Raw genomic sequence first — 12,722 nt, 5'->3', positions numbered from 1 at the left:
ATATCCTCTGCAGAAAATGTGAAAATGCTGTCGTATTATTTCTAGAAAATATTTCCTAATATGCAAGATGACTTTTTAAATGTCTTTTATTTTTCCTATCAAAACCAAATATTTACATTATCAGGACCTCCTTTCATCCTCCCGTCTTGGAAGTCATACATCTGCCACATCTTGTGGATTTCCTCAGTTGGGAATTTCCTCCCAGAGCCTTTAAAGTTGAGTGGAATGGTTAATGGTTTATCTGAAGACTCAAAGCTCATTGCACAGAGAAGTCAGTTTCTTGTCACGCAACAAGACCTTTCACAGGATTTACTGCATTCCCTGCTAACCCTTCCCCTGCAATCAAGAGAAAAGGAAACTCTTTGTAAGTATAGATATAATAAATAGCAGGACAAGATGAAAATTGATTTGGGGGATTTTCTACGCATAAATTCAGAAGTCCTAAGGCCCTCTGCAGTTTCTCTGGGCTCCTGTACTTATGCTGGTTGATGGTCTCTCTGCTCCTAAGGTGAGTAATTCCCGAAAACAAAGGCTACCGACCTCAGGGTCTCAATTCTTACACAGCTCCTGACCCCAGGGAAGAGAGCAAGAAATGGCTGATTAAATTGCTCTGTACCTCATCTTTTCTTCATCTTTGCTGTTGTTAAGTGCCATCAAATTGACTCTCACAGAGACCCGACAAACAACAGATCTGAAAATTGCTCTATCCTGTGCCACCATCACAATCTCTGTCCTGCTTAAGCCCATCGTTGACGTCGCGGTGTCAGTCCACCTTGTTGGGGTCTTCCTCTCTTTTGCTGACCCTCCACCTTTCCCAGGATGATGTCTTTCCGAGGATTGGAAATCAAAAAAAATGTGTTGCACTGGGAACCTGCTATCAAGGACTCTTTAAAGTGCTAAAAAGCAAGAATGTCAGTTAAAAGACTAAGGTGCCATGGTATTTTCATTTGCTTCCTCTGCATCTGAATGTTGGACAATGAATAAGGAAGGTCAAAGAAGAATTGATGTCTTTGAACTGTGGTGATGGAGAAGAGTATTGAATATCTCATGGACTGCCAAAAATCCCCCCTCCCACCCCAAACACCAATACAAATAGTCTTGGTTGGAGGAAATGCAACCAGATCCTTCGAGTCAGGGATGGTGAAACTTGCTCTCATGTACTTTGGACATGCTGTCAGGAGGGGTCAGTCCTTGGAAAGTCCTTTCATATTTGGAAGGAGTCATAATGGCTACCAGTTATCTAGCACTTTCCATAGGCCAGGCATTTTAATCGTAACAGCAACCATCAGAAGGTCAGAATTATTGCACATATTTTACAGAGGAGGAAAGATTTATCATCCTATTCCCCACTTAACCAATCACTAACTAAATATAAAAGGAACTCATTTAAATTTTAACTTCATCTGTTTTTCAAAACAATGGCCAATTCAGCTTTACCAACCACAGGTTTGTGATCTCATTCATTCTTCTTTAGGTCTGGCTTCCTAGATCATCAAAAATTTGTTGAGCACCTGCTCCATGAAAGGCCCTGAACTGAAAGCGAGAGAAGCCATGAAGCCACAGTCACGTGATGTGGCCTGAGGGGGTTGGGAAGCCGTATCCCTCAAAGTTATTGCTTCATATCTTAGGGGAAGTCACGGGGCTAGTCTAAAAGCACTGTCCACTGCTGCTCGAGAGGTGGCCTGGTGGGAGGAGCTGTGTGGCCAACTCAAAGGCAGACAGTTCAAATCCGCCAGCTAGCTGTTCCTTAGGAGGAAGATGGGTCTTTTTCACAAAGCCGTGTGATTTACTGCCTGTGTAAGCCCACTCAGTTAGCTATGGGTCAGTTCTAATTTGATGGTACACAACAACTTTTTAGGAGCAGAGAGACTTTAACATGGTACACATGGTTCATAACAACACCCGTGACAAATTTCACAGACAGGCAGTGGCCTTCCCGCTGGCTGCACAGGGCGATCACGTGAGCAGCGTTAACGCCCTTTGCCAGACGTCTGTTCCAGCAAAGAAAAGTCACGACCAGGCAGTAAATCTTAGTGAGAGGAGATTATCTGCCTTTCTTCCTTGGAGCAGCTGGAGGGTTCGAACCCCACATCCTTTTGTTTAGCAGTACAACTCACTACAGGTTACGCCATGAGAGCTGCTCCTATTTTCAGCAACTGGGAAGTTTTGGTCAGCTTGTGGTCCAAGCTTTTACGGCAGTTTTTTCCCAGTTCAACCCACTGCTGAGCACATGCACTTCCACACCAGACGGAGGGAATATATTCTTGTATACGTAAGGATCACCTAGGGATTTGCACTTTTTCAGCAGTTGACTGAGAATGTTTTAAGGATTCCCTGGCTCCATCTCACCATCTAAATGGAGAAGGTGCATGCCCAGGGGCCTTTGCCATGAGCTCACTGAATCAGAGGCAAGCCAGCACTGGAAGAACCTGGTTGAGAAACACCCTGGCTACTGGCCTGCCTGCTGCTGTTTTGTGCTGTCAAATTGGAACCATTCATAGCTGACCCTCCAGCAGGCTTTCAGAGGCTGTAAATGGCACAGGAGGAGAACGCCCATCACTAGACCACCAATACGCCCTGTCCTGCCTGCGGTCAGGGTCTTTGGAGAAGGTAAGTGGTTTAAGAGCATCACTGGCTTGGTAACCTTGTTCATCTGTAAGCTGCTCTCCTCACAGGGTCCTAAGATGCACTTAAAGATCATGGGAGGAAAACCCAGTGAGACAGTCCTGCTTTGGCACTTGGGTCACTGGAATTTAATCAATTCAACAGACCCACCCCCATATATCTACATAAGCTATTGATGGTCGTGGAGGATGGAGAATATGGTTATAGCAATCTATAGGTGGAACAGATCATTGTGGGGGGGCGGGGCTTCATGAGGAGGAGTGTTGCATCAGGACTGGAGAAAGACTCATCAGCAACATGCATTATGAAGATGACCCAACCTTGTTTGCCGAAACTGAGGAGGACCTAAGCCATTTGTTGCAGAAGGTCAAGGACTGCAGCCTTCAATTTGTATTGAAGCTCAACATCAAGAAAACAAAGATTTTAAAAAAAAAAAGAAAACAAAGATTCTCATCACTGGGTCAACTGGCAGCACCATGATAGGTGGAGAAAAGATTGAGACTTACAAACTTCAGCTTTTTTGTCTCCATAATCAACACTCTTGATACAAGCAGTAAGGAAATCAAAAGATGAATTACACTGGGAAAACCTGCTGTCTGAGACCTCTCTAGAATGCTAAAAGGCAACAATGTCAGTATAGAGACTAAAGTGCACCTGATCCAGGCCATGTTGTTGTTAAGTGCCATCGAGTCGCAGGGGACTCATAGTGACCCTGTGAAGGAGAGTCCTCGATACTTGGGTGCCTTTCATCCTCTCTCCAAGTTCATAGGGTTTCTGGAGGCAAGCTATTATGGAAGTGGATGCCACTCCTCCTTCCACGCTTGTTTAATCAGGGAGCTACACCCCCCCACTCTCAGTCTGCACTGGGTAGCCAACCGTTAATGCATTTGACACATCCGTGTCACATTGTTCAGCCTCACAGCAACCACAATTGACCCTGGGAAGGCAACTTGCACACCAGAGCTATATGACCTAGAGGAATGTCTGAACAAAAACAATGAAAGACTGGCCAGAGGGCCACAAACTAAAAGTCACCCACCTTTGTCTTGGTCACACCGTTTTCTCTTCACTGGGCCAGCTGATCTCTCTCTCTCTCTGTTGAGAGAGGCCGCTCCACCTTCAACCCAAGGCCAAGCGTGGCCTCCCTGGCTCTTGGAGGCAGTTGCCTTTCTCCAGAGACCGCCACAACACAACACAACTCCCACGTACACAGCATCAATGCTTTCTGGCCAAAGGATCACAATCACCCTGGGTGGGGCAAACCTGGGCAATTATGGCCGTCTCCTCCCTCCTCCTCTTCTCCTTTTGGGCTTGAAGCCACTGGTGCCTTCAAGCCAAGGCCAAGTGTGGCTTCCCTGGCTCTTGGAGGCAGAGTCGCCTTTCTCCAGAGACCGCCACAACACATAGTCTTCACAATTACTTGTATCAATCCTTTTGTGTTGTGGTGTTGGAGAACACCAAGAGAACAAAGAGGTCTTTATTGGAGAGGTCATCTTAGCCTAATACTCTCTTCAAGGACAATTTGGACTCAGACACAGGAATTATGGGGCTCCACTGGTACAGGCAGAAGTGGCTTCAAAGTCCTGCCTTCCCTGGGATCTGAATGAATTCAGGCATGATGCTGTGGCTTTCTTACCTCATTTTATTTCTAATGTCTCCCTAGCTTTGCCTTGGAAATGACAACGCAAAAGGGCCTGGGTCCCTTATCTAACATTTGGATCTGAGGAAACTGAGGCACAGGAGTTGAACAGCTTACAAAAATCATATGGCATTGGTAGAGAGGCTGAGACCAAAACCAAGGCAGTGTGCTCCAGAGCCATGCCCCTGGTCCTCCTGCCATGTCATTATACTCGAGGCTGTTTCTGCTGGAATAATTATAGAGCCAAGTGCCAAAATGTGTCCCTGCCTAAACAGGTATTTCCAAAGAAAATATTTTCTGATTCAGTTTGCAGACTCTTTCCTTCTCCTGTTGCTCTAACAAGTTGGGAGAATTTCATCTGACAACCTCAAGCCTGCCAACAGTGGGATACCTCAGCTCCAGCCAGCCAGGACGGGGGAACTCAGAGATATCCAAATGTACTGGGCTGCAGACTGAAAGGTCTGTGGTTTGAATCTACCAGCTGCTCCTTGAGAAGATGATAAGCAGTTTGTGCCCATTAAGATTTGGAGCCTCAGAAACCCAACGGAGGACTGAAACGAGTCACTGTCGACAGTTGACAGTGGGCTCGTGTTTGGATTTGGAGTTTTCCTTTATAATCACAGAGACACCATGCCATGAGGTGGAAGGAAATAGCCAAATCCAGGTTCCTATCTGGATGAAATGATAAAACAAAAAAGAGAGAGAGAGAGAGAGAGAGAAAGGTAGCTTTGTGGCCAGCAGCTCTATAGGTAATAATTACTCTCCTCAAAGGAGAAAACGTATCCTATTTTGCAGTTATAAAATTAGTTTACTGAAGAAATTGTATAGCAACATGAGGCCCAAACATTTTCCATTTAGCGTTCTTTTTTTCATTTATTAAAAATTGTCAGTTTGAGGACTAAGATGCATCTGATTCAGGCATGGTCTTTCCTATCACTTGCTATGCATCTGAGAGCTGGACAATGAATAGGGATGACAGAAGAAGAATTGATGCCTTTGAGCTGCAGTTTTGGAGAACAGCACTGAACATCCTATGGATGTTCTTGGAGAGGGTGCAGCCAGAGTGCTCTTTGAAGGCAAGAATGATGAGGTTTCACCTCACATACTTTGGGTATGTTGCTACAAGGGGCTATTACTTGGAGTGGGACATGATTTGGGGAAGGGTGGAAGGTCAGCGAAGAAGAGAAAGACCCTTGACCAGGTGGACTGACATGGTTGACAGGCATGTGTGACACTTGTCTGGAAGTGTGAGGATGGTGCAGGACAAGACAGGCTTCAGATCTGTTGCTCATAATGTCGCTATGAGCCAAACTCGATAGTATCTAACAACAGCAACAACACATTCAAGAAATTTCTCAGAAGTGTGAGCCTTTATTTTCTTTTGCTTTAAATATATAACCACAGAAATTATTACTGTGTAGAAGAATAAAAGGAGATTCATAAACCAGAAACATATTCTCTAGAAACCAACTATTAAATGACTTGGTTAAGCCTTATCAACTTCATTGGTAAAGTCCTAGAGTAAGGCAGGGACCAAGTAGGGTTGATTATCTCTCACTCTCTCTCTCTCTCACACACACACAATATCTCTCTCTCTCTTGACAGGCAGTGGGAGCAGTCTTTGAAGCCTTCAGCATAAGTCAGCCTGGCCAAGTCACCTCAGAAAGATGGATGCTGCTCTTGGAAGGCCACTGTGCAAAGCAGCATGAACTGTTTTTGTGGGCTCATTATTTGAGAACCAACAGAAACAAGGGTAGGATCTAAAGGAAGAAATGTGCTACAACAGACTGACCAGACACTAAGAACTCCAGTGGGAGTTGGTGAAAATGACTGCCTGCTCAAAGCACAGGTGCCAAGGCAGGCCCGAGACAAGAGGCCATCAGGACGTGGGCATTTTCCTGAGGATGACACTGTACAGAGTGTTATATAACTTTGTGTTGAAATCTTCTGGGTATATGGCATCAGGAGATTTGATACCAGCTCCCAAAACCTCAGAAACACTTCAGCACCAACCATCACTACCCAGCCCGAGTCCTTAAGGTAGATATCATAGTGAAAAGGTAAAAAAAGAACCAGAGAAGAGATGAGACAAATGCTACACATTTCCAGTGGGCGTCACCATGTGCTTCTCCCTGGAATGTGTCTACGAACTTCAGCAGCAGCAAGTCCACCTGGCTGGCTAGAGGTGGTGAGAGGCTCTTTGTCGCTAAGAGTTCTGTTGGCAAATTGGAGAGAGGTTTCCTTCGGTGTCCAAGGTCTCACTTTGCAGCAAAACTCTGGCTTGCTGTTAGAAATGGCTTTATGCTACTCAATAAGGAGCTGGTAAATAAGGAATAATAGGAATTGTCGTTCCTTGTGAAATGGTCTTGCAAATGACGAGGAATTCTGTTGCATTCGGTTGCATTTCCAAGAAACGGTCTGACTCTGGGGCACCTATTAGAAGCAGAAGCCTCAAGGAAATGAGGATGAGGGTGAATATACTTTGAGGAGTTAGATTCATTTCTGATACAGAATAATCAAGAAAGGGAGTACGTGCTACAGCCTGGGGTTCCATGTAACAGTGTGGGAACCAGCTACTCGTCTCCTTGGCCATGCGTGTTTCCCATGTGCCCCTCCTGGCTACATCCTGCAGAGCTTCAGCGGGAAGTTCTCTGTGATGAGGTGATCAGGATGGAGAAGCACGACAATGTTCACCTCAAATTCTGAAAAGAGCAGAGAAAGAGGCTTTATTCTCACTTGTACCAAACTCCAGCTCAGCTAAACCAAGAAAAGCATCCCCATCAAGTCCAACTCCTAGGAACCTACACGGCAGAGCAGAACTGCCCCTCACCCCACCCCCAGGGTCTCCCAGGCGGCCACTTCCAAGGGAACAGGCTACCAGGCCTTCGCCCCCGTGCAGCTGCTGGTGGGCTGGGACCACTAACTTTCTGGTTCACAGACAAGTGCTTAATCATTGCACCACCAGTGCTCCTCAGAAAGCCCACGAGACAGTTCTATTGCTGTGATCCAATCAACTGCAGAAGCAGTAAGTTCTAGAAAGGGATGCGTACCCTTTGGGGTTTCTGTATTTATGTCCCAAACAATGTTACCCTACATATTCAAGGAAACCGGTCAAGAAGACCATCCTAGCATCTGATCACCTTTTGTAAACTTTCTCCAGCTCGGTTCCTATCCTCTCATCTTGAAGCAGTGAGCCATCAGGCTTCCCAAACCCTACTTCCTTGTCCTTTGTGTTCACTAAAGAGAATCTTGTGGCTTCTTTCACTTCATTTATGCGGGCCTGCAGCTGTCTGTGCCATGTCTCGCACTCCACGTAAGAAACACTCTTCACAGCACACAGCGCACTTGGCGGGCCCGATACCAGACCCGCCTGCTGTCACGGTCACTCAACTCCACAGAACAAAGGTGGGGCAGGCTGCTCTTACTAAGATTTACTATCCTTCGGGTTTCTAATGCTCTAACTCTTAACTAAAGCAGACTGCCGCATCTTTCTCCTGTGGAGTGGCTGGTGGGTCCAAACCACTGACCTTCTGGTTAGCAGCTGAACACCTAAAACTATGTCACCAGATCTCCTTGCTCCTTCACATACTAACTGAATGAAAACATTTATTTCAACCTGCTTCTCATACCTTTCAACAAACAAGGAGTTTCCCTCACTATCTTTTTAGATATGTAAGCTTTGATAATCCCAAAACAAAACAGTGTATGTAGAGAGCTCTCTGAAGAAAACACAACCATTTTCTTCCCCATTATGAAGAGGCAGACTAATGGGACAAGAAGCAGCTGGGAGCACTGGGTTGCAGAGCTCAGCTTTGGTGGGGCTTTGGGGCTGCATCACTCAGTGCTGTCCCCGAAGCTGGAGTTCTAGCTCTAATCTCCTATATGTGGCACAAGCATCAGCTGGACAGGTGCCCCAAACATGCCAGCTTGGCTGCTTCCCTGCCTCTGATGATTATCACGATACCAGAAGGTTCCACCGGGCTCTTCAACCACATTCTCTTGCACTGTTCCTCTACCTATCTAGCTGTTCTCCCCTTGGGAAGGACCAGGGTAATCTGGAGAGGAAAAAAGATGCCCAGCAGCACAGAGGCCGTATTCCAGGGATGGCATGTGAATTCACTGCAATTAGCAGAACAAAGGTGAAGTGTCAGAGCACACATGCACTGCTACTGCTGACAAGGGAACCAGCACTGTGACACAGCTCAGTTCTGCTCTGACACATGTGAGGGGGCCATGAATCATCTATTCGACACCAACATTGCTTTAAATAACAGAAGCCCCATTTCCCATATGCTTACCAACACACTTCAGGCAAGACTCAAAGGAGTGTCCCAGGAAAGTCTGGGTGTACTCCTTTTGCAATCTTTTCAACCAGTGAAGAGAACATCACGTCAGTGTGGGATGAGGTCATGTGTGGCCCTTTCCTGTCCTGCTCCTTCATAGTGTGCGGCTATTTGTCAACTGAACTCCATAAACACAATAGCTCTTATTAGGATGGATGTACCATGAAAACATTTTGTGAGAACATTTAAAAACTACCTAACGTGTGTTTGAATTGTTTCATTTAAATTAAATAATGTTATAGAGACAAAAGTTGGGATATGAAACTGTGTATCCTGATTCAGACTCTGTGGTCAGTGTATATATACACATATATTCATGAGGAAAGACTAGATATACATCCTGAACTAGAAGAGCCAAAGTCTTCATGAGACTGAATGATCACACTTAATTTTCTCACATTTCAACCTCTGTCATGAGTCTACCCAAGGCCTCACCTCTATCTGTGCCCTCTGTTCTCTATCCCTTATACTCATCAGTTTTCTACATTGTTCTCATCACCACCTGATCTATTTCATAGCTGAGTGTTACTGCATCTACCAAATCTCCCTCCTCTTACAGTTTAAGTTCCATCTGAGAGGGAGCTTGTTCCAGAATGTTCACTGCTGCACCTGTGACACAGGTACAGCACCTCTTCCCAGCAAGTGCAGAGTGACTCTGAGCTCAAGCTGACCCCAAAAGACTGCAGGCCCAACTGTCCCCCAAACCTAGGCGGTGTCCCCGTGGCCATATCCTTCCCCAGGAGAATTCTGACAGGCCTCTGAAGGCTGGAGAGGGAGCATGGCTTACCCACTTTGAAGTTGGTGGTCTCCAGTGTAGGGCAAGTGAACAGCCTGGGGAAAACCATGTGTATAGGAACAGAGAGGCTCCGGCAAATATCCCCATCGGCAATCTGGATGTTCTGAATTTCTGTGGCATCTCGTGCATAGCCTTCTGCACATCCTGGAGAAAGTAAACACCATGTGGTCAGAAAAGGTCAAATGTCAACACAAGCTAACCAGACTCTCTATAAGAAACTGCAGCAACACATGCCCACGCCTGTGTCCAGCACGTGCCACAGGATTTGGGTATTCCCTCCCTCCCACATTTCTTTTTTTAAAATTGTTTTACTTCTACATTTATCCATTTTGCAATACACCATTATATGTATGACAACAATCTTTTCCTGATTGTTTTCATTCATATAATACCTAATTATATATTCCTTTCAGACAATTCTTCCCCTCATCTGTTCCACTGTAGAATTCATTATCTATTTTTCTACTCTCTCCCCAACCCCAAATGCCAGTTCTGTTTTATAATAGTGGTGTTATGCAGTGTTCGTCCTTTTGTAATTGAGATATTTCACTCAGCACAATGTCCTCCATGTTCACCCATATTGTTTAACGCTTTACAAGTTCACTGTTTTTCAATGCTGCATAACATTCCATTGTGTGAATATACTATAGCTTTCCTATCCATTTGTTTATTGAAGGGCACTTAGGTTGCTTCAATCTCTTTGTTATTGTGAATAATGTAGCAATAAACATGTATGTGCACACATCTATTTTGAGTCACAGCTCTGGTTTCTTTAGTGTATATTCCCAGTTGTGGAAATGCTGGGTCAAAGGATATTTCTATTACCAACTTTTTGAGAAAGTGTCAGATTGTCTTCCACAGTGGTTTTAATATTTTACATTCTCAGCATCACTGAATAAGAGTTCCAATCTCTCCACAACCTCACCAACATTTGTCTGCTCTCCTACTGAACTTTGTTGTTATTGCTGGGGTGCCCTCCCTTCCACATTTCATGTTCCTTAAACATGTATTTACTTGAGTCAAGAGATGCATTCTTATTTTTGCTGCTATCCACATCATTTAGTCACTGAACACACCAGAGTTATAGACAGAAAAGCTTGTAGCTAGCTGAGTGTTCCTACTGCAGATCTCTATCCCTCCCACAGGCCTCCACATGGACCAGCTGAGGTTCAGGGGCCCCTCCCACAGGCCTCCACATGGACCTGCCGAGGGTCAGGGATTCCTACCACAGGTCTCCACTCGGACCAGCTGCAGCTCTATGCTCTTGATGGCCACGTCTGAGTGCTCAACCACCAGCTCTCCTGTCAGTGGCTGTGTGATAACACAGTTGGTTGAGTTGAGATGTCCTCTAATAAGAAATTTAGGCAGCAAGGCTCTCTAAAAAAAAGACAAATACATCAGGAATTGAAGGAATAAGGAAAAAATTACTTCATTATTTTGATACAACTAAAATCTAAAGTTGGTAATTGTTACAAAATATGCAATCTTGTTTTGCAAACTGAGGGGAAAAAAGAGCAATGATACTTACATCTCCTTCCAAAATGTGTTTGTTTGTTGTTGTTTTTTCAAATTGTGTTTTAACAGGCTGAATCTTTCAACTACTATATACCACTATTCCATCTTTCAACCTGTCATACTGTGGTGGCTGGCCTGATGCTCTGAGGGTAGAAACTTTACCACTGTTTGAAACACCATCCAGCAGTTACCAATGGTGGACAGTCTTCAGTGGAGCTTTTAGTCTAAGTCAGAAGAGGAAGAAAGGCCTGGCAATCTACTTCAAAAAGTCATCCAATAGTTTCTTATCTGACACAATGATGGATGCTGAGCCCCTAAGTTAAAAGGCACTCAAAAGTCATAGACACTACAATGATAGGCTGAAGCTCACATTGTGTAGGGGGTGCAGAACTGAGTGATGCTTGGTTTAGGAGGTCATCATGACTGGCACTGACTTGATGGCAACTAACAACAACATATATGCTTGAGACACTAAACTGAGAGAGCAGACAGCTCACAGGGCCATCTTAATTGCCTGGAGTCAGAACTGGAAGCTTCTCATCAACTGAGAAGATAAAAACATGCACACTCATGTTTATCGTGGCTTTGTTCACAATAGCAAAGAGCTGGAAACAACCTAAGTGCCCATCAACAAACAAATGGATAGAGAAGCTGTGGTATATTCACACAATGGAATACTACACTGCATTGAAAAACAATGGGTAGCCCTGAAGGACCTTATGCTGAGTGAAATATCTCAGTCATAAAAGGACAAATACTGCATAGTGCCACTGTTGTAAAACGGGACTTACATCAAGATTGGGAGGAAACTGAGAAAGATGGGATAAGTTATGTATACTGCATGAAACAAATAAGGAAGAGAACTGTTTAAAAGGGATATATGATTAGGTATACTTTTCATGACAGGAGTCCAGAACGAAGGCTGCATAATGGAGTGGACTTGGGGGGAGGGATTGTATAACCATGACAGAATTTTTCATTTACTTTTTAAAAAGAAGAGCAAACTGGGGAGGATATTGGGCAGGGAGCGAAGCGCAACAATGAATGAATGGAAATCCAAAGTCTCTGTAAACTTTCATTAAAATTAATTAAAAAAAGAAAGAGTAAGCCAAACACAAGTTCTGTGAATTAATGACTTTCTTGGTTTTTGTTATTATTTCTATATCATTTATGTCTGTGTCTACTACATATAAAACTGGCAATGATGTTTATATTTTAAAAATTCATTGAATAAATTGTCTTGCTTGGTTATGATGTTGTAAGATAAAACAACGTAAAACTTGTGATCTTTACTTTTTCAGTTTGAATCCTTATGTATCTCAATTACATCTTTCTTAAATTATTTTAGTATCTATAAAGTGGACTACGAGAACTAAAAAAAAAATGTATCAAGAAGTTGCCAAGTATAGACAATCAGTCACTAAAAGAATTTTTAAGAGACTGAAAAACAGTAATAAATTTAAAATTCCAATTATGTAATAATGAAAAACCAAAAGGACATTTAAAAGGAACCATTTTCCTGAATATTGGACTGAAAACTTAGAGACTTAAATCTGTGTATTTAAGAAACTGGTCAGTAGTGATTGATGGGCTTGTGAAAAAACTGGATCTAAAGACTTTAATGGTGCAGTTCTAGCAGCATCTACCTTGGGTTGTTTCCCAGGTGCTAAAGACAATTCAGAGCTTACAACACCACTGTGCAACAGAAATGTAATGCAAGCCACAAATGTGAACCATGCAGGTAATTTTCCAATAGCCAAGTTTAAAAATTTAAAAAAGCAATCAAAACAACTATGAGATATCA

The 12,722-nt window shown here is 43.8% G+C and overlaps 1 protein-coding gene across 1 annotated transcript in view; it reads right to left on the bottom strand.

The window, feature by feature from the left end:
• Positions 1–6,883: 6,883 nt before the first annotated feature.
• DSCR3 (Down syndrome critical region gene 3) overlaps positions 6,884–12,722 on the bottom strand; it is a 27,639-nt gene continuing 21,800 nt past the window's right edge. Inside the window, exons 6-8 of the mRNA XM_006886779.1 lie at positions 10,630–10,780; positions 9,395–9,547; positions 6,884–6,966 (exon numbers count right to left, since the gene is read on the bottom strand). Coding sequence (XP_006886841.1) covers positions 6,884–6,966; positions 9,395–9,547; positions 10,630–10,780 — 387 coding nt within the window. The remainder of the gene's footprint in view (positions 6,967–9,394; positions 9,548–10,629; positions 10,781–12,722) is intronic.

The sequence above is a fragment of the Elephantulus edwardii genome, unplaced genomic scaffold (genome assembly GCF_000299155.1).
Source record: "Elephantulus edwardii isolate Elephantulus edwardi_28Jun2011 unplaced genomic scaffold, EleEdw1.0 scaffold00051, whole genome shotgun sequence".
Lineage (NCBI taxonomy): Eukaryota > Metazoa > Chordata > Mammalia > Macroscelidea > Macroscelididae > Elephantulus > Elephantulus edwardii.
The sequence above is the reverse complement of the archived record's forward strand: the minus strand, read 5'-3'. Positions and strand labels throughout refer to the sequence as shown.